The sequence below is a fragment of the Pseudoliparis swirei genome, chromosome 22 (genome assembly GCF_029220125.1).
Source record: "Pseudoliparis swirei isolate HS2019 ecotype Mariana Trench chromosome 22, NWPU_hadal_v1, whole genome shotgun sequence".
Lineage (NCBI taxonomy): Eukaryota > Metazoa > Chordata > Actinopteri > Perciformes > Liparidae > Pseudoliparis > Pseudoliparis swirei.
Window position 1 is genome coordinate 4,331,664 of NC_079409.1, and position 21,072 is coordinate 4,352,735.

Below are 21,072 nucleotides of genomic sequence, written 5' to 3' on the forward strand. Positions count from 1 at the left end.
CAACCTGCAGTTTTCACTAAATATAATATCATCAATTAGTATCAATAGTTAATGATTGGATGTCTCTCGTAGGAACAAGGCATCTTGTTAAACATACATAGGGAACATACCATTACTGTCAGTGGACATAACAGTCACGTATGAATTAATAATTAAATGTACCTTTTTTTTCCTTTTTAATCTCGGTGTGTACAATCTTTATGCAAACACACATAAATCTGATGCAAGATATATATATATATATTCACTATATATATATTATATATATATATATCCAGTATATATATATATTATATACAGGATATATATACAGTATATATATACAGTATATATATATATATATATACAGTATATATATAATATATCCAGTATATATATATTATATGTATATATATATACAGTGTATACATTATATATATTATATATACAGGATATATATATACACAGTATATATGTATGTATATATATACAGTGTATATATTATATATATATATATACAGTATATATATTATATATACAGTATATATATTATATAAACAATATATATATATATATATATATAATATTTACAGTATATATGTATATATACACAGTATATATATATAGATATATTTATATATCTATATATATATATATGTGTGTGTGTGAAAGAGCAATCGAGTGATCACGTGCGTTGCGCGTTCCGACACCCGGCACCAGAACAAGACGTGCGTGTCGACCAGCGTGGGGGAACATCTTCAAGGTCTTCCTCATTAGCGTTAACGAGCTGTCTGAACAAGGCGGCCATCGGACCGAGCCGAGCTAATCATCAGCATCCATCATCGCTGCTGCAACAACTACTCTGATCCTTTAATTAAGTAAAAGTAACAAAGGCCATGAGTCAAATTCACGTGTTTAATATCATCTCCAGGAAGTATTGTCGGCAAAAAATAGCAAAAAAGTTAAAAGTGTTCTCGTACTTGGATGGGACGGTTCGGTCATTTGGGACGATGGTACAGCTCGTGTTACGTCGCGTGTTCGATTCCAGCTTTCGGGCCTTAGTTGCAAGAAAAAAATAAGATGTACATTTAGCTGTGATACGAAATTATGAGATGAAAAGATAACAATGAGATACAACATCAGAATTATGATATAGATTATAGAAAGTCAAAATTATAAGAGAAAAGGTAAAGATTACGAGATACAGTCATAATTATGAGATAGAAAGTCATAATTAATATATATAATATCTAAAATATAGAAAGGCAAAAATCTAAGAAAATTCAGATTTTTTTGGTGTGTTTTACATTTAAAAAATTATGTTGACAAAATATGTTCAACTAAAGAGTAATTCCCCCTTTAAGGGGTTTCCTATATTATGCTACATATGTTAATCTGGTGTTAGGTAGTCCGATGGTTCCCAACCGAGGGGTCGGCCCCTCAAAGATAAATCTGAGGCGGTATGTATTTTTACATTTTTAAATTTTATTTATTTCGCCCTGGAAATATTGGTTAAATTGACCTCTTTGAACCATCCGAGAGATTTAAAAAATTACGTTTGGATCATTTGTCACAATAACTAAGTAAAGTCAAGAAAGTATTCTTTCTATATGTATATATACAGGACTGTCTCAGAAAATTAGAATATTGTATTCTATATATTTTATAATGCAATATAATTATTCTGATTCATTAAATCAACTGAAATATATATATATTTATTCTTTAATATTGCTGATTATATATACAAGAAAACTCTAAATCTATCTCATAAAATTTGAATATTTCCTCAGACCAGTAAAAAAGATTTATAACAGCTGAGTGTTTGTCAAGGCTCAGAAACCCTTGCAGGTGTTTGAGTTAATTAGACAATTCAAGTGATTTGTTTAATACCCTACTAGTATACTTTTTCATGATATTCTAATATTTAGAGATAGGATATTTGAGTTTTCTTAAGCTGTAAGCCATAATCAGCAATATTAAAAGAATAAAAGGCTTGCAATATTTCAGTTGATTTGTAATGAATCCAGAATGCATGACATTTTTGTTTTTTAAATTGCATTACAGAAAATAAAGAACTGCATCACAATATTCTAATTTTCTGAGACAGTCCTGTATGTATACATATATATTTATATATATGTATATATATTTATATAAATACATATACATATACTGTATATATATATATATATATATCATGTTTTTTCTTCTTCACGCTCTTTGCAGGTTTCAAACTGAGAAGACGTCAGATCACCAACGAGCCGACGGGGGGGCCGGGGAACTGCCCCCACCTGGTGGAGGCGGTGCCGTGCGACGAGCCCGGCTGCTTCGCCTGGCGGCTGGTCGGCCTGGACGAGTGCGTCCCCGGGGACCGGAGGCCGTGCGGCCCCGGCGCTCAGCTCGCACGGGTCCAGTGCGTCAACGGCAACGGTGAGAGGGAGGGAGGGGGAGGGGGAGGGGGAGGAGCTCGTTGTCCTTGTGTCACTCCGCTTTTGCACGTCTGACCTTGCGTGACCTTGCGTCAACAACGACCCTCCGCTGACCCTCCGACGCCCGCTGAGCACGTGAGGAGATTTCCGTGAGGAGTTCTCTCCAGACTCCCCTCCCCATCCCCCGCCACCGCCGCCAACCGCCTGCCCACTTGTGCAAGACGCCGCATGGCCGTCTTCCCGTCCCGGTGGCCGTCTTCCTCCCGTCTTCCTCCCGTCCCGTTCTTGTTTTTTGTCCCTGAAGCCTGGAGCTCGGCGTCCCTCCCGTCACTTCTCATTTTCACGCCCTCTCGTCACTTTGACATCTCACTGCGACGCCGGGGCCCCGCTTGAAATTTCAATCACGCCACTGGAGAGCTTTCCTTTTTCTATTTTTTGTTGTTGCATGCGTGCAGCGGGGAATATTGATATACAGCAACACAGAGGCAGATGTGGGTTCATACAATCCACTTATGGCCGACGCTCATCGATAAAACATGAGTCTGCTCTTCCCCACGTTCAACTTTAGTACCGAGAGTCCAGAGTGCGTCCGTATAAATATATGGTTTATAACATAAAAGTGTGTTTTATATTCGTCACAAGAGGATTCACTCGTAGTAACTGCCTGGAATAAAAAACAATCCTCTTTTGCTTAATATCATGAAAACAAAGAAAGGTTTCCTGAAGCGTGATTTAATACCTGTAAAACACAGATGTTACACTCCCATGAACACGTATGCAATCATAGGAAGTGATAAACATTCATTAATTTGCGCGGAAAAAAACATCGGCTTCCGGTGTATAAAAAGCTTCACGTTTTTTTCCCGGGCTGGAGTCGTTACCATGGAAACGCAGATGGCGGTTTTCTCAGTAACAAAGTTTACCCCCGGAAAACGCATCTGGAATATTTAAAAAAATAGCCAATAAACGGCAAAAAAAATGCGAAAACCATCTGTTACGACATTCAACAGAAGACTTTAGGCACGAAATAAAAAGCCCAAAACAAAGGAGGCGTTACCTGGCAACCAGATGGACGATTATATCGTCATAAATGTGAAGAGTGGACGGCTCTTTATGATTCAGCATCGTTTTGTGATAATTACAGAGGTTGAGTTTTCCTGAAATCCCATCACTAATAAACATGAGGAAAATACTTCTTCTGTATCATTAACTAGTCGGCGCGTCTCTTTATTAAATTATATATTTTCGATAGATTAATTGCGAGGTGTCACCTCATTATTGTGAAGAGAGTATTACTCTGACTCTAGTTTGTCTCTTTAAAAATAAATCGACTTAATGAGAAGTTAGGATTTAATTAAATGAATGAGAAGACAAGGTGCGTACGAATGATCGGAGGAGATGGACTTCTATTCCACCACGTTGTGCGAGGGGAAATGAAAAGAGAGAAATAAATACATGTAATTAAAACAAAGGGGGGGATATTTAGAGGAAAATATGAGAATTTCTGAAATTTACAGGAAAAACTAAAAGTATAAAGTTATAAATGTGCGAAAGAAAAAGAAAATCAACAGGTAGATCTTTTTTTGTGAAGGAAACAAATCTTCTTCTTCTTCTTCTTCTTCTCCTCCTCCTCCTCCTCCTCCTCCTCCTCAGGAGGCGAGGTGGACGGGGGTCTCTGCGCCTCCTCCCCGGCTCCGGAGCCCGAGCCCTGCGAGGTGCCTTGCTCGAGGGACTGCGTGCTCAGCTCCTGGACGCCGTGGTCCTCCTGCTCCCAGACCTGCTCCAGCAAGACGGCCGAGGGGAAGCGGCTGAGGACGCGCTCCGTCCTGGCCTACAACGCCGGGGAAGGTGAGGGGGGGGGGGGGGGGTGACCTTACGTACGTAAGAATTATCGGAGGAGATGAACTTCTATTCCACCATTTATTAAAACAAGGGGGGGGGGGATATTTAGAGGAAAACATGAGAATTTCTGAAATATACAGGAAAAACTAAAAGTATAAAAACATAAATGTGCGAAAGAAAAAGAAAATCAACAGGTAGATCTATTTTGTGAAGGAACCAAATCTCCTCCTTCTTCTTCTTCTTCTCCTTCTCTTTCTTCTTCTTCTTCTCCTTCTTCTTCTTCTTCTTCTTCTTATCCTTATCCTTCTTCTTCTTCTCATCCTTATCCTTCTTCTTCTCCTTCTTATTCTTATCCTTATCCTTCTTCTTCTTCTTATCCTTCTTCTTCTCCTTCACCTTCTTTTTCTTTTTCTTCTTCTTCTTCTTCTTCTCCTTCTTCTTCTCCTTCTTCTCATTCATCTTCTTATTCTCCTTCATCTTCTTCTTTTTCTCCTTCATCTTCTTCTCCTTCTTCTTCTCCTTCTTCTTCTCCTTCTCCTTCTTCTTATTCTTATCATTATCCTTCTTCATCATCTTCTTCTTCTCCTTCTTTTTCTCCTTCTTAATCTTCTTCTCCTTCATCTTCTTATTCTCCTTCTTCTTCTTCTCCTTCTTCTTCTTCTCCTCCTTCTTCTCCTTCTCCTTCATCTTCTTATTCTCCTTCTCCTTCATCTTCTTCTTTTTCTTCTTCTTCTTATCCTTCTTTTTCTCCTTCTTAATCTTCTTCTCCTTCATCTTCTCCTCCTTCTACTTCTCCTTCTTCTTCTTCTCCTTCTTCTTCTTCTCCTTCTTCTTCTTCTTCTTCTTCTTCTTCTCCTTCTTCTTCTTCTCCTTCATCTTCTTATTCTCCTTCTCCTTCATCTTTTTCTCCTTCATCTTCTTATTCTCCTTCTCCTTCATCTTCTTCTCCTTCTTCTTCTTCTTCTTCTCCTTCTTCTTCTTATTCTTATCCTTATCCTTCTCCTTCATCTTCTTCTTCTTCTTCTCCTTCTCCTTCATCTTCTTATTCTCCTTCTCCTTCATCTTCTTCTTTTTCTTTTTCTCCTTCATCTTCTTCTCCTTCTTCTTCTTCTCCTCCTTCTTTTACTCCTCCATCTTATTCTCCTTCGTGTAGGGTGTTATTGGCCTGTCAAGTCGTACTTCTCTGTCACTCACCCTTCGTCTGGATTTCACACACATTTCGCTCCTTATCTCCAGCAGTCTGCTTATCGGTGCTCGTTTCCTATTGGTCCGTCTCCTCGCTCTTTTTTATCGGTCTCCGGGATCACAACACGCTTTGGTTTAAACCTCCGCGTGCGGCGGCTTGTCTTTCTGTCTTTCTTTTGGTCTTATCTCAACGTGTGTGTGTTTGTGTGTGTGTTTTCCTCACAGTCACAGCGATGGTTGTGGCCAGGATCACAGTGATTGAGGGTAAACGCTGTAATTAACCGGGTTAAACTTGTGGCTTTGTGTCGACACGTTGCAAAAATGATGAAACTTGTTGGCTTTTTTTGGTGCTTTAAAAAAAAATAGCGACAGAATTAAAAAAAATCTTTAAACTTTTGGTCGACTTGTGATTTAGATTAGATTTAGACTCCTGGAGCACCGAGACCAGATCCCCTTGTTTATTACCTGTTTATCACCTCCTGTTTATCACCTGTTATTTATTACCTGTTTATTACCTGTTTATTACCTGTGTGGTCAAAGTTCCTTGTGATACAGCCAGGGCTCGTGGGCCACGTGTGAAATAGCTTTTTTAAGTTGTTTTCTGCCGTTGCTTCACTCACCTGCCACACTAACACGTGTCACCTTAATCCATCGAAGGTCTCACTCAGGTGCCAAAGTTTCCGGAACTTTTCGGTAAATCTTTTGACGTTAGGCTAGACATGTCGTGGCTGTGTGTGTCGTAGATTTAGAAAACCCCAAAAGGAGATCGGCCCAAAACCGTACCCCAGCTTTAGGATACAGGGCGCATATCAAAGAGCAACCAGCCAAGGATTACGCGCCCATGAAATCATGAATATGCCTCAATAATCCCGATGTAGCTCCACCTTCCTCATCATTTATGGGAGTGTATGAAGCTCAAGGGCCTCTTCCTCTTTCAGTGTGAGTCGGTGTTTACGGCTCCGTTTGTCCCGCTGCAGACGCAGATAACTCCCTTGTGCTGTTGTTGTTGTTTATGTTGTTTATGTTTCCGAATTGTCGGAGTCACGCTCGGCCGCCATCACGGTCTTTATCTGAGGCGGCGGCGGTCGTCGTGTGATTCAGTGTTCAGCTCGGACTCTCGGAGAAGCCGACGAGGTCGTCCGTCGTCACGGCCGAGCGGACGGCCGACGAGGGAGAGGGAAAAAAAGGGGGGGGACAACAGATGGAAGTAGTGAAGTTTTGTTGTTGTTCTTTTTCCTATTTGTATTGTCAGTACTAGGTCGGTACACAACAACAAATCTATAAATATAATTTGTAATTATAAAAAAACTAAGAAATAAAGTTAGAATTGTTAATAGTTGTTAAAGAAAATTGCAATAACAATAAATAACCATAAAGAAATAAGAATCAAATTGAATACGATTATCTGATTTATGTTTTCTGTTTGTTTTTTGTAAAATAAATCTAAGAAAACACTTTTAATCTGTAAACTACTAATTAATAGTCTTATTACTGCCTAATAGTCTTATTATTGCCTAATAGTCTTATTACTGCCTAATAGTCTTATTACTGCCTAATAGTCTTATTATTGTATAATAGTCTTATTATTGCCTAATAGTCTTATTACTGCCGAATAGTCTTATTATTGCCTAATAGTCTTATTATTGCCTAATAGTCTTATTACTGCCTAATAGTTTTATTATTGTCTAATAGTCTTATTATTGCCTAATAGTCTTATTATTGCCTAATAGTCTTATTACTGCCTAATAGTCTTATTATTGCCTAATAGTCTTATTATTGCCTAATAGTCTTATTATTGTCTAATAGTATTAGTATTGCCTTTTTTTGTGACAATTACTCATATCATGTCAGCCTAAATAAGTATATTTATTATTTTAAACAAAAGTTAAATGTTATTTCAAGTTTCAAAAAAATTATTTTTAAATGTCCCTGGATTTTTGTCAGTGAGGGAAAAAGTGCCCCCTAAAAACATGTCAATGTCTCCCCTGGTTTTTTACTGTCTCTGTGGTGGAAAAGAGCGAAATAAGAATAGCGAGAGCCTTAAAAAACCCAAACAATGGGCTGAAAGCTCGGCTGCCGACTCCGCTCACGTTCTCAAGTCATTGAATCCGTAGGAGAAGAAGCGAGGAGGCGCTCCTCCCCGTGAAGTGTGTTTCTCAGGCCGCGTTGTGCCGCTCCTCAGGCGGCGCCCTGTGCCCCAACAGCAGCTCCCTGCAGGAGGTGAGGAACTGCAACGAGCACCCCTGCACCGTGTACCACTGGCAGACGGGGCCCTGGGGCCCCTGCACCGAGGACCCCTCCGCCTCCGCCCTCAACGCCTCCTCGGCGGGCGCCCCTCCGGGTGCCTGCGCCACGGGAATGCAGACCCGCAAGGTCATCTGCGTCCGGGTCAACGTGGGACAGGTGCCGCCCAAGAAGTGAGTCCTCCTTCCTCTTTATTACCTTTGCATTGAAAATGCCGGGAGGTTATGTTTTGATCGCCGTGTATTTGTATGCGTGCGTGCGTGCGTGTTATTCGCATAAGTCAAAAAGTATTAAACCGAATCGCATGAAATTTGGTGGGATGATTGGTTATTATCCGGGGACCATTTGATTTGATTTTGGGATCGATCGGGTCAAAGGTCATGGTCAAGGTCATGAAAATGTCAAAATCTTCTTTTTACCATATATAGCACGGTCAATTTCTATCCAATTGGTATGCAACTAATGCCAAAATGTTCACAATTCAATGCCCATTCTTGTGATATGCGAAGGTATGCGCTCTACCGAGTGCCCCTTCTAGCTTGTTGTTGTTTTTTCCCGGGTCTTTTCATCCGCTCTCGTTTTTTTAGACTCCCCGAGTTATTTCTCGGCTCGTAGACGTTTCACGACTGTGAAATTAGCTCTCGGAGAGAATCGTGTGGAAATGAAAACGCGTCGCTCACCTCGGGAGCCGATGCCGGCTGCAAGTCGCGAGGCGTCGAGAGAACATTGAATTTCTTTTTTAAAAGGCTGATTTCCCCGGATTTGGACGACTTTATCCGAACGGGAGAAACCAATCAGTTAAATCTGCTGAATCGGAGGACACGCAGTAAGCCGGCAGGTCTTTTGATGTGTGAAATGATTCTTTGAAATTATAACCAGAAATACTTTTTCATCTGAGGTCAGAGAGAAATCTGTGAGCGTCAGAAAAAAAGACGTTAAAGTCGTGTTGGTCGATCCGGAGCTAGACTGCATGGTGCATGAAGATGTGTGTGTGCCCAGGTGTGTGTATGTGTGTGTGTGTGTGACATTGAGATTAAAAACATTTTAAAAAAGAGGAGTCAGGAGGTGAGGGGCAGATGAGAGGAGCAGCAGGAGTGTAAAAAGGAGACGCTGCCGGAGTGAACTTCCGGTTCATATCTCGTCTTCGCAGGCGACCGCAGATAAAAAATCATAATATCTCCGTCTCCTGGAAGTCTAATTAACCCTCGCCGTTTTTTTGTTGTGTGTATGTGTGTGTGTGTGGGGGGGGCTGCTGGTAATTTGTCATTGATGATAATGACGGTAATTAAATGGGATTGATACTTTGAGGCTAATGTAATCACGGGGCGGATGAGAGGCAAGACGAGATGGTTTATTTCGGGTTTCGCTCCTGGAGACCGGAGTGAACGTCGAGTTAACGTCCGCCAAGTTTGTGCTTCCGATGATCAACCTCCCCCCCCCCGACAACAAAGGAGCTGATTGGCTGGTGTCCAAAGAAGATTGGTTTTTTTTAAAGGGTCCTTTAATGCATCTTTATTTTCTGACTCTAACTCAATACCAACGGATTCCTCCTCCTCCTCCTCCTGTTTTACATTATCATCGAGGAGAGGAATGAGCTAAAGGGTCGTAGTGTGTTGTGTTGTGTGGTTTGAGTTTACACGTACAGTATCAGGGGTCAAAGGTCAGGGCGTTTTCATAAAAAAGAATTTGAACCACAATTCTATTTAATGTAGTTTATTTTGTATAAATGTGCCCCAGAGGGCTTTACAACCTGTACTCATACTTCACATCCCTGACCTTTGACCTCACATCGGATCAGGAAAAAACTCCCAAATAAAATAGAAGAAAAAAAATTCACAGGAAAAAAAAAGTGAAGAAACTTTCAGGAGAGCCACAGAGGAGGACCCCTCTCCAGGATGGACAGAACAATAGACGTCATGTGACCAGAAGGAAGCGTTACAGAGTCACATGAACACATTACATGAGTCTGACAGAAACACACAGGGGCGGGGCGGAGAGCGGCACGGTTGTCGTGGGTAACGGCATCGAGACACCGACCGTTGGTCGATTCTTCCTCTGTCGGCGGTCGATGACTTTTACATTATCAAGTATCGTTCCTCCAGTAAGGAGGCGAGAGAGCGACGAGAGAACAAAGCGGACTCCCCTCGGGGCAACCGCTCGGCCTCCCAGCAGGGGGGGGGGGGGTGGACCCCGACGGATTCTAGTTCGAAGGTCACGCGCTTTAGTCTAAATATACCAGGAAGGTTTGACATTTTAAAACCGTCCGTCAATCACACGGGGGATGACCTGACGCCCCCCGAGGGTCATCGGGTCATTTCTATAGTTATTTGGGGTTATTGTTTCACTTTTTGCCGGAACAAAAGAATCAATCAAATCACTGACAGACATCCCCACCTGTAAAGGTCATCAGGTCAACGTTAAAGCAATACTGGGACATCCCGATGATACGGCACCTTTGTGACAAAAGCAATGACAACATAGTCTATTTAAATATGTTTTTTTTACCTGGAATGTTTTTTTTTAGCAGAATAAAATAGAAACAGACTGGACGGGGATAACCGAGCGTTAAGACGGTTATTCTGGGCTTTTTTATTGGGCATCGCGTGTATATTAGAAAGAAAATTGACTTCAAAACAGACTTTAAAGCCGCAGTACACAATGTTTCTTTCTTTCTTTGTTGTCACTGATGTGTTTTCTCTCTGTCTTTGAGGTGAACGAGCCCACGTTGACAATCCTTCAGAATCGATCTGATCCTCTTGACAGTTTAAATCCATGTGACTGGATGGAAGCATCACTACTGCAGTGTGTGCAGAGGCTTGTGTTGCTGGCTCTGTGTTTGAAAAAGGTGTTTGTTGTTCTGTTTCGTTGTAGTGGTCGGTGATCTTATACTTGTATCATTCAGAAACTCCTGCATAGTTTTCATTTCCTTATTTTGCTTATTTTGAACTTTTTCAATAACAAAACAATAATTAACCAAACACCTGAGCTGCCAATTTAGCCTGAAACATATTTGGAAGAAACCTGCGATCTTACGCTGCACATGCTAAGTATCTCGGGTCTCGCGGGTATTTTTTTTTTTTATCACAGAAAGAAAGATTTTGGCGACAATACCCAGAACATGTCTGGCATTCAACCCCCCCAAAAAACGTGTGTTCTGCAAATGAGATGCATATGGCATAGAGATTGTTTTGCAATTGCGGAATGGGGAAATAAATAAAATAAATAAAATAAATAAAATAAATAAGATAAATGAAATGAATGAATAAAATAAATAAAATGTATAAGATAAATAAAATAAAGTTAATAACATAAATGAAATAAATAAAATAAATAAAATAAATGAAATAAATAAAATAAATAAAATAAATAAAATAAATAAAATAAATAAAATAAATAAAATAAATAAAATAAATAAAATAAATAAAATAAAATAAATAAATAAAATAAATAAAATAAATAAAATAAATAAATTTAAAAAAGGAAGAAAAAGGATTAAAATGAATAAATAAAATAAATACATTGATCACAGCAAAAGAGGGAACAAAATGTTCCACTAGGGTTTAGACACCACAAAAACAGCTTCAGTTTCCATCAGTGGATAGAAGGAGAGTTACAGTAAGTTACAGTAAGAAGGAGAGTTACAGTAAGTCTCTTCTTAGACTCTGGGGCTCCTTCGTGGACCGGCGGTGCTCTCCGTGGTGCTGTACATCAGGGCTATTCAACTTCAGTAGCAAGTGGGCCGAATAAGAAAATCACGTCCGCACAGAATATTGATCAAATAATGGCTAAAAATGAAAAACAGTAATGTATATTTCCACAGGTAAACAGTCACACGAAAAAACGTCGGTGTTGTGGTGTGTGGTGTGTTATAAAGCATCACTATAAACATGTTTCAAAGTGTAAATATCCGCTCAAGCAACCAGTTGTTTCAGATAAACATAAGAAATGTGACTTAATGGATCAAAATATAAATTACTTGGGCTGAAACTAATATCTGGTGGCGCAGCGCACAGACTGCATGTCTTTGAGTGCAGACTCCTTTTGCGTCAAAGAGATCGAAACCAGGTCGGGCGATCTTTATATTTTTCTTTTTTCTAAAATGTATTTCTTCATCCGTGGCTGTGATGCACTGCTCACTTATACAATCGTAATCGCCGAAATGGATATGAAGAGATATGTTTGTGAATGTGTGACGAATCTGGAAGACAGAGCCCGCTGCAGATGTGAAGAGAACACAACGCATCCAGGGAAACCAGTAGGTTTGAAAACCAGTAGGGTGTAACACCGCAACCAACACGGTGCGTACATAAAGATGTAACCCAGGGTGCTCACACTTTTCAGCATGCAAGCTACTTTATGTGACCAAGTCAAGGCGGTCGACCGACGGGACGGGGGGGGGGCAGTGATTTTTTCTTTGCTTGGTCTGCTTGCGCAAACCGGGCAGAGCAGAGTTAACGCGACGCGTGAGAGACAGAAATGAAATGCTGCTGCTGTAATGTGGCGCTATAGAGAAAGTGACAGGGGCGGGGCCAATTTTTTAATGTCATGCGATCGATTGAGCAAAAGAGGCGTGTCCGTCAGTTTATTTTTTCTACCAAGCTATACTGATTTGCAGGCAGTCTTGCGGGCCAGAGTTAAACTCAAACGGGCCGTATCCGGCCCGCGGGCCGCTAGTTGAATAGGCCTGCTGTACATGGTGCTGTCCGTGGTACTGTCGGTGGTGCTCTCCGTGGAGCTGTCACTGGTGCTGTCCGTGGTACTGTTGGCGGTGCTGTCCGTGGTGCTGAAGAAGCTTCCCTCGCTCCTTCATCCGACCCGGCTCCGGTTATCGAGTCCCTTTGCGTGTGCTTGCTGCTGTAAGCCTTCAAAAAGACGATGTTCAGAGTCTTTAGGGTGGACTTTCCTCAGGACTCGGTCACTGGCGGGGTTCCAGAAACGGGCTGTAAACCAGCGTGCAGACAAGCTCTCTCACACACACACACACACACGGGACATGATTTCAACAACCTCGCGGGGGAAATGACTTTGACTCTTCCTCTCACAATGACAAACTGGGGTGGCGGTGTCAGTTTGATTGCCAATTAGCCACGTTTGTCAGCTATGAAAGAGGTCTGGCAATCAGAGCTCTGATGAGGTAAGTTTTCAAATCAACGTGAGGCAATTAGGAGAGCTGGAAGAAGCCAAGTCATCTGTAATTAACATGCATGAGCTAAAAGGAACAGACAACAAACAATTCAGATTACTGAGCAGAACGACAGCGCGCATACAAAGGAGCCGCGGCGCGATGAGGAGGATGAACAGAAGTCTCACGTCGACACCAACAACCGGGAAATAATGGAAACTTTATTAGGATCGTCATGCACATACAGGCAAAGAACTCGGGGTGCAGCGTTAACTCAAATTATATACCTTTACTTTATAAAATCCCCAAAAACATTAGAATAAAACAACTGTATATAAAAAGAAATGAAGAAAGATCGGTTAGTTGCCATTCAGCAATTATTTGAGACAAAAAAAGTCAAATATTCCCAAATACTTGCAGTCAAATCATTTAATCATGTCAATAATCGGCAAAACAATTGAGAAATTAGTTTGTTTCATCAAATATTAGCTTTAAAAACTGATGTACTCACTGTGAGCCTGGAGAACAGACGGGAGGTGGGACGGGTCAGACAAACCAAATGACTTTCACCCAGCAGACCGCCGTTAAAGTCTCATGTGAAACATGTTCAAAGTTATTTTACCTTATTTTAGTGAAGTCACCCAACTTCTGTACTTATTAACCACATTCATGTAACAAGGATACTTATTTTTTTTTAAACCTAACCACCGTCTTCTCCTAAACTAAAGTATTGTGTAAGTAAGCTTAAAAAACAAAATAGGTTGGAAGTTTATTTTGAAAATACACGGGAAGAATCTGACTTTAAAACTTCAGTTAATGACGAGTTATTTGAGTCAAATCACTTTCATACTAACCAGGAAGCATCTGAACGACAAGTTTACTCTCATTTATTCTCACTTTAGTTATATTTATATATATTTATGGTAACTTTCTGTTTAGCCCTTGATTATTGGACCAAAGCAGCAGCTCTTCCTTCCCGGACCATCTGTTGCTCAGCGACTCGCCTGCACTCAAGACTGTGACTCAATATAGATATATATTTTCATTTTTTGATTTATTCTCTTTTTTTCTGCACTGCGTGTCTTAAAATATCCGAACCGTCAGGTGGTCTTTATCGGTGCCCCCGGGGGGGATCCGGGCAGAACAACCAAACATGGCCGGCGCCTGCCTGCGTATGCAGATGTGTCCTCCGGCTCCGATGGATCTGAGCCTCTATCAGCAGCCTGAGGCAGCGAACACACACACACACACACACACATAAATACTAACTGTCAAACAAATGTGTCAGCGCCTCGGGCTGCTATCATCCCATCGAGAAAGCTGTTATGGTGCGAGGAAACAACAACAACAACGTCTGCTTATTGATTGTGACAGTCTGTGTTTGTTTGTATAATCACATCCAAAGTATGAAGCCCAGTCGATCGTGTGTGTCCCCCCCCCCCCGGTCGTGTTGCCTAATGGAGGTCGCGTGGTCACCCCGTGTTTCCTTTGAGGCCGAAGACGCCGCCGAGAGGCTAAAGCAAACGAGCGGCGATGTTCTCCTTTTGTTGTCGTCCGTTATTTTGATCGTGAAACTAATTTGGCCTTATCTCCTCCCACCAGACCATGTGTGTGTGTGTGTGTGTGTGTGTGTGTGTGTGTGTGTGTGTGTGTGTGTGTGTGTGTGTGTGTGTGTGTGTGTGTGTGTGTGTGTGTGTGTGTGTGTGTGTGTGTACGCTCACTTGAAGCTACTGACAGGTCTTGGATTTGAGTCTCCTCGCTTCATCCCGCTCAACCGTCTGCTCAATGTTCTTACCCCGGAAAAAATAAGCCCCGCTTCCTCTCGCCGAACAGATTAACCGTAAACCGTCGGCCCGGCTTCCCCCGCCGTCTTATTGTCATTATGGGATGGCGGTGACGCCGACTGGAACCGGCGAGTCAGTTAAAAAAAAAAAACTTGCTATTTCCGGATGGCTTAATTTTTTCAGTTTTCCCGCTGCGTTAAACACACACACACACACACACACACGTGAAGGGTTGAATGTGTGTGTGATATAAAATACTGCGGTGAACAGAAATATCCTCAAAAAAACTGACAAAATATTTCAATCAAAGACAATATTAGAGACAACGGGCGGAAACCAGAGGAACAACAACATGTACATATGATAAAATAATACGTAGATGACTTCACATTTTGTTGTTAGTGTTGTGGTCCGCCAACTTGAGGATAATTGAATTTTAATCATCACACTTTGGATAATACCCATCATTAGCGCGGCCTGCAGTGTGATTAGTGTTAAAAGGCAAACAAAAAGGGGGCGTGTCCTCTCTGTGGAGGGAAACCTGAGTCGACTCTTTGAATGTGAAGCACTTGAAACACACAGCGAGCAAAGAGAGAGAGAGAGAGAGAGAGAGACATTTACATTCAAATGAACAGAGAAGCACCCGTTCACCTTATTACCCAAAATCCAATTGGAGGTGTCGGATATGGAGACTTATGTGCCCACAGGAAGTTACTGACCACACGGCGATTAGTTTTTGCTCTCCTGGGATTATATATATATTTATATATTTATATATGTATTTATATATTTATATATAATATATATATATTATATAATATATATATATATATATATTATATATATATATATTATATAATATATATATATATATATATATATATATATATATATATATATATAGTATGTGCTAATCCCACTAATTCACACTTTCGGCTGATCCAGGGTCTGTTTATTCAAACGTAGGCGTACAGGTTTTGGTTTCATTACAGACACATATTCATCTCAGGGTCTTTTCCTCATGAACATTTTTTGTGTAAAAACACTTCATTTCCTGCAATTTTTTTATTTTTTTTGCATCGAATTACAGGGAACATTTCTTTATTTCTGGTTTTAAAAAAGTGCAAAATTCAAGCGGTAATTCTGAATATAAAAGTATGTTATAGATCCAACCAAAGTGTGGTTAGGGTTCGGCTCTAAAGAAGCATCTAGAATTTCATTTCGATTACTATGATGATCCAGATATTGCGGGTAATGCTAATTATTACGTCACCGTTCTCATGTTCATTGAAAAATCATATACAAATGATTTTAAATGATTTTTTGTTGCATAAGGAACAAAGAAGTCCTTAGAATACGAGATGAAATCAGACAATATTTTATTTTATGACTATTTCGATAAAAATGCAGATGAATTGTGCAGCTAGACACACGGGGAGGGAAAGATGGCGCTCATGGCCGAATGAAGGAGTCTCTCCGTCCTGTAGTTTGGTATTCAGGGCGCGTTGAGCCCGGATCAAAGTCAAGCCGTATAACCCCGGGGGTTTTATCTAAATAGGTTTATTGTTTTATTGCTCGAGTACTTTCCAGATCTTACGCGATCCGGCGGAGGGATAATAACAAGGTCGGAGGTTTAATCCCCTCTTTGTCAACGAGCTCCGGGAGTCGCATGGAGAAGCAGCTCGGTGCTCTGATCCCTCACGAGGGGAATTCACAAGGAATCAAACATAATGTAAAGAAGCAATTAAAAAAGAAACAAATACTTTGGAAAGAGGATTTTTACCCCCAAAAAAACATCTGTGCATCTATTTGCATTGACGTTTTGTTTTTATTATTCAGATCTTGATTCGTCCTAATCTGACGAGTGATTTGATCCTTTAACCAGCCAATAAAACATCCTCAAAATCCTAATTATTGAATTTTTTTTTTAATAAATCAGATTTGGAGCCAAACAGTTTGTGACAAAGCGAAAATGAAAAGTTGTGTTCATCAGTTTATTTCTAAGACGTGACTCAGTGGCTTCACTCAGCCTCTCGTTTATTGGCTCGATCGTGAAATGAATTGCTACTCCGTCTGTTCTCCGTAGATTCTTCAATTGTGTTCAGATCTTTGCTAATGTATGCGCGCTGTATTATTTGTGTCTTCTCTGCAGACCCCCCCCCCCCTTTGATAAAGAGCTGCATGAATCCCAGCAGACTGGAGACGCTGCTCTTTATACATCAAATGGATCGTCCTGCAGGTTCCCGGTGAGGCGTCCTCCGGCGGGACACCTGTTCATCCGCTTCTTTACGGAGCTGAAGGCCCCCCCCCCCTCCATCCTCCCCCCCCCCCCCCCTCCGCTGCAGCCGGCGTCCGTTCTCTTCTCCCCGCGGGCTCGCACCAAACACACCGGGGGATTTGTCTTCCCGCTCCAGAGGGATTTAGCTCCGTCTGTCGGTATTAAAAAGATAAATCTCTCCATCCTCGCCGCATCTCTTCCCTCCCTGACGACGAGGCACCGTTGAACATGACCCCCCCCCCCCCCCCCCAGCGGGCTCGGTCTCGACCCTATTTATCGTCTCGAGGTGCTCGGATGACTGAAGATCACCCACGATAACCCTTGTTCTAAAAACCTCGGCTTGACCCCGCCCCTTTACTATTCCATGCCATCAATAGGATATCATCCCTCTACGATAGCAGAATCCAGTTAAAACAAGCGCTCCTAACCAGTGTCTGTGAACGGCCCCCGTGTAGACTTAACATACCCCCGTGTGGGGGGGGGGGGGGCACGACCCCCTCCTCTCGTTGTCTTTCGAGCAGCCAGATGGCGTCCATCAGTCGTAAACTGGATGTGATTACCGAGGTTTTCATCAGTTTTTTATTGCCCTAGATTGTGCATCTGGAGTAATTACATTCTGCATTCAAAGAAAAACCCAGATGGCCGGCGAGCCAGAACCTCACAGCGATATTTATTAAAGCCTTAAAAACGTGGTTTATATCCCGGCCGCCGTGTGCTGTCGGGATATATATATAAAAAGAAAAGTCATCGAGGGGGGGCGGAGCTCCAGAAAGTGGTCCGGAGAGGTCAGAGGTCGCTCGGTGGAGGACTGGAGGACTGGAGGACACACGCTTGGTTGTGATGACGCGGCATCGAAGGTTAACAATGACGCGCCTTGAATTGATTATATGAGGACTTCACATCTACAGGGATTGGGAGAATTATTTTGAATTGACGACGTATGAAACACACAGTAAAATACGTTCTCCTCAAAGACAACGATGACTTCATGTCAGAGACGGGTCTACTGGCGATAAGCCCGTTATTTTGTTGTAGTTGTTCTGATAAAGTAACGTGCTTTTATATTAATATTCAGGAACAAAATTTCATTTATTTTCTTTCAGGTGGGATAAATGTGAATATTCAATCATTTTGTCGGTTGAACTTCAGTTTGATGTGCGATGTCCCGTTGATTCATTCTCTCTTCATCAAGGGCCTTTTGAATGAAGATTATTCAGACTTTCATTGAGTTTGTAACTTCACTTTACACTCAAATGTTCAGCCAGTTCTCAAGCAGAGGAGATCGACCCACTTTTCAATACAGATGTCGTTTATTACCTTCGCATTGAAAATGCGGAAGGTTATGATTTGATCGCCCTGTATTTATTTATTTATTTATTTGTATGCGTGTTACTCGCATAACTCAAAAAGTATTAAACCGAATCGCATGAAATTTGGTGGGATGATTGGTTATTATATGGGGACCATTTGATTAGATTTTGGGATTGATCGGGTCAAAGGTCAATGTCAAGGTCACGAAAAGGTCAAAATCTTCTTTTTACCATAGTACGGTCAATTTTTATCCAATTGGCATGCAAATAATGCCAAAATGTTCATAATTCAATGCCCAATCTTGTGATAAGTGAAGGTATGCACTCTACCGAGTGCCCATTCTAGTTAAATATAATTTAATGCATCTGGGGTCACAGAAGTCATCAGATTGCATAACACACTGAACTGAAGGAGTGTGTTTCTGCCTGTGTGGTGCTTTAGAAGGTGATGTTGTGCTTTTTGATGTTTTTTTTGGGGAGGTCGGATGCCTGAAAACTAGTTTTATGGGTTTTGTTCTACGACATAAAATAATGTCAGCCGGTGATTTTGAGTTCAACTTTCTCTGGAACAAAATCATCACTCACTTTGGGAACACTTTGCAATTTTGGACTCTGGACGTTTTGGATCGTTGCCCGAAAACAAAATGTGTCGTGCGATTAATCTTCCTTTTATAACGAAGAGGCATCCGTGTCGACTGCCAAGCGTTTTGAATTGATACGGCCTAATATCTCACATTTTACATCCTGTTCAAAATGCAACACCCTCCATCCTCAGACCCTCCATTCTGATCACAAGAACTCCCCCCCCCCAAAAAACGTTAACAGGGTGAAGGGCCTGTAACCGACACCACAGAGTCACCTGTAAATCTTACAGGATCCCCCCGCTACGCTCGCTTGTGTTTCTAGATGAGGAAACCAGAAAGAAAGAAGGAAAAAAAAGTAGAAATAACCAGAAATCCACAAAGTGTAGTTTGTTTGTTTTTGACTGGTTGGAGGTCAAAAGGTCAGGGAGATGAAACCTGTGATTTTCTGGTTTTTTTGGGCGATTTTAAAATGAGCACCTCGCTTTTGGAGCGTGTATTTTAATGTGTGTGCAAAGAGTTCCCGGCAGTGTTACTTCACAGTGTGTGTGTGTGTGTGTGTGTGTTCCCGTTGCCCAGGTGTCCAGACGGGCCGCGCCCCGGCACGGTGCGGCCGTGCGAGCTGCCCTGCAAGAAGGATTGCATCATGACGCCCTTCAGCGACTGGACGCCGTGTCCCATCGCTTGTGACGCAGGTACGAAATAAATATAAATACAACTTACAGATCACAGAGGAAGAAAGATAACAAAATAAGAGTCATATTCTCTAAACACAAGCTGTGTTTCATTTGATTTATTCAGCTTTCCGTCTGGCTTCATTAGCGGCGTTTACACAACATTTGGCGTGTCGTGGTTTCACGCTTCAGTAATAATAATAAACAAGCAACAATTAATCACGTCGCCTAAAAATATACACGGGTTCAAATTGACTGGGGAAAAAACAACGGCGGCGGCGGCGGGAGCCGTTAAGCCGCCGCGCAGACACACGCTCGCCCTCGCGCGTCGCGGCACATCATTAATTTGACAGATCGGCGACCTTTAGGGGACGACTTCTGTGAGCGCGGCCGCGAGGCGAGACGCCGTTGTTTTCCCGCTGCGACCTGAGGGGACGAGGATGACGATGACGAGGTCACCTTCGCCGGGCGGCCGCGTGGAGAACGATTCAGACGGCGGGAGAGTCGTCGCCGGCGTCCGTCTTCTGATGACCTCGCGGCGTGACGCGGCGCCATTAAATCTCCTCGCGCCGCTCCGTCGGCCGTGCATTTGAGTTATTACGGGCTGTTGATGTCTTCACCTTGCAGAGACACACACACACACAGGCAGGTTTACAGCAGGCCTATCCAGAGGCTCGTTTCATCTTAATTAACGACTCGAGGTCAAATCCGAACACGTAAACACCGTCATGTTAATCTGAGTCAACGCCGAGGTCTAATGGGATCTTCCGACATCACCGTGGTTGCCGTGGTACCCAGAGTAATCGGACGTGCGTGTCGATAGCGGTCCAATTAGAATTTGGCGACAGCAGTCTCCGATTCTTCAAGGAGCGTTAGCGGAGGAGCCCACGCGGAGCTTTGGAGACCATTTGGACTTGTTCTCACCACTTTCCCATGCACGTCTGTGTGTGTGTGTGTGTGTGTGTGTGTGTGTGTGTGTGTGTGTGTGTGTGTGTGTGTGTGTGTGTGTGTGTGTGTGTGTGTGTGTGTGTGTGTGTGTGTGTGTGTGTGTGTGTGTGTGTGTGTAGCTGGCAACGCCGTGATGAGGAAGCAGTCCAGGAAGCGTCTGATCATCCAGATGCCGTCCAACGGGGGACAGGACTGCCCCGAGCTGTTGGAGGAGGAGACGGACTGCCAGGTCCCCAAAGTGTGTCCCGGCTTCAGGTGAAAGCTCCACGGCGACATCGTGTCAGCGGGTTGATTTAGTAAAGAGATTATACGTCATTTAAATGATCTCCGGCTGGTCCAATTGTATCATTAGAGTAATATTTACATGCTAAGGTTAATTATAATAATGGTGCTTTAAAAACTAATATTTTCTGATACAGCGAGACTTTAAATGCAGAACTTTTACTCGTAATTTAGTATTTATATACTCTAGCATCACTACTTTTTCTCAAGTAAATAATTAGAATTCTTCTTTCACCACGATGTTAGTTTGTTAAACTGTTAAACAGACAATGAATAAATAAATAAATAGCCAAATATATATATTTTTCCCCTGGCTGACTGGACAAAAAGGTGCAATATTCCTCATAATATTGGTCTGAATAAAAAAACCTTGAATACATAACTTTATTACATATTTATTCTCATTTCCAG

The 21,072-nt window shown here is 41.9% G+C and overlaps 1 protein-coding gene across 1 annotated transcript in view; it reads left to right on the forward strand.

The window, feature by feature from the left end:
- Positions 1–21,072, forward strand: part of LOC130212711 (thrombospondin type-1 domain-containing protein 7A) — a 133,221-nt gene that overhangs the window by 68,591 nt on the left and 43,558 nt on the right. The window contains exons 6-10 of the mRNA XM_056443849.1: positions 2,209–2,412; positions 4,065–4,259; positions 7,621–7,855; positions 19,337–19,452; positions 20,499–20,634. Coding sequence (XP_056299824.1) covers positions 2,209–2,412; positions 4,065–4,259; positions 7,621–7,855; positions 19,337–19,452; positions 20,499–20,634 — 886 coding nt within the window. The remainder of the gene's footprint in view (positions 1–2,208; positions 2,413–4,064; positions 4,260–7,620; positions 7,856–19,336; positions 19,453–20,498; positions 20,635–21,072) is intronic.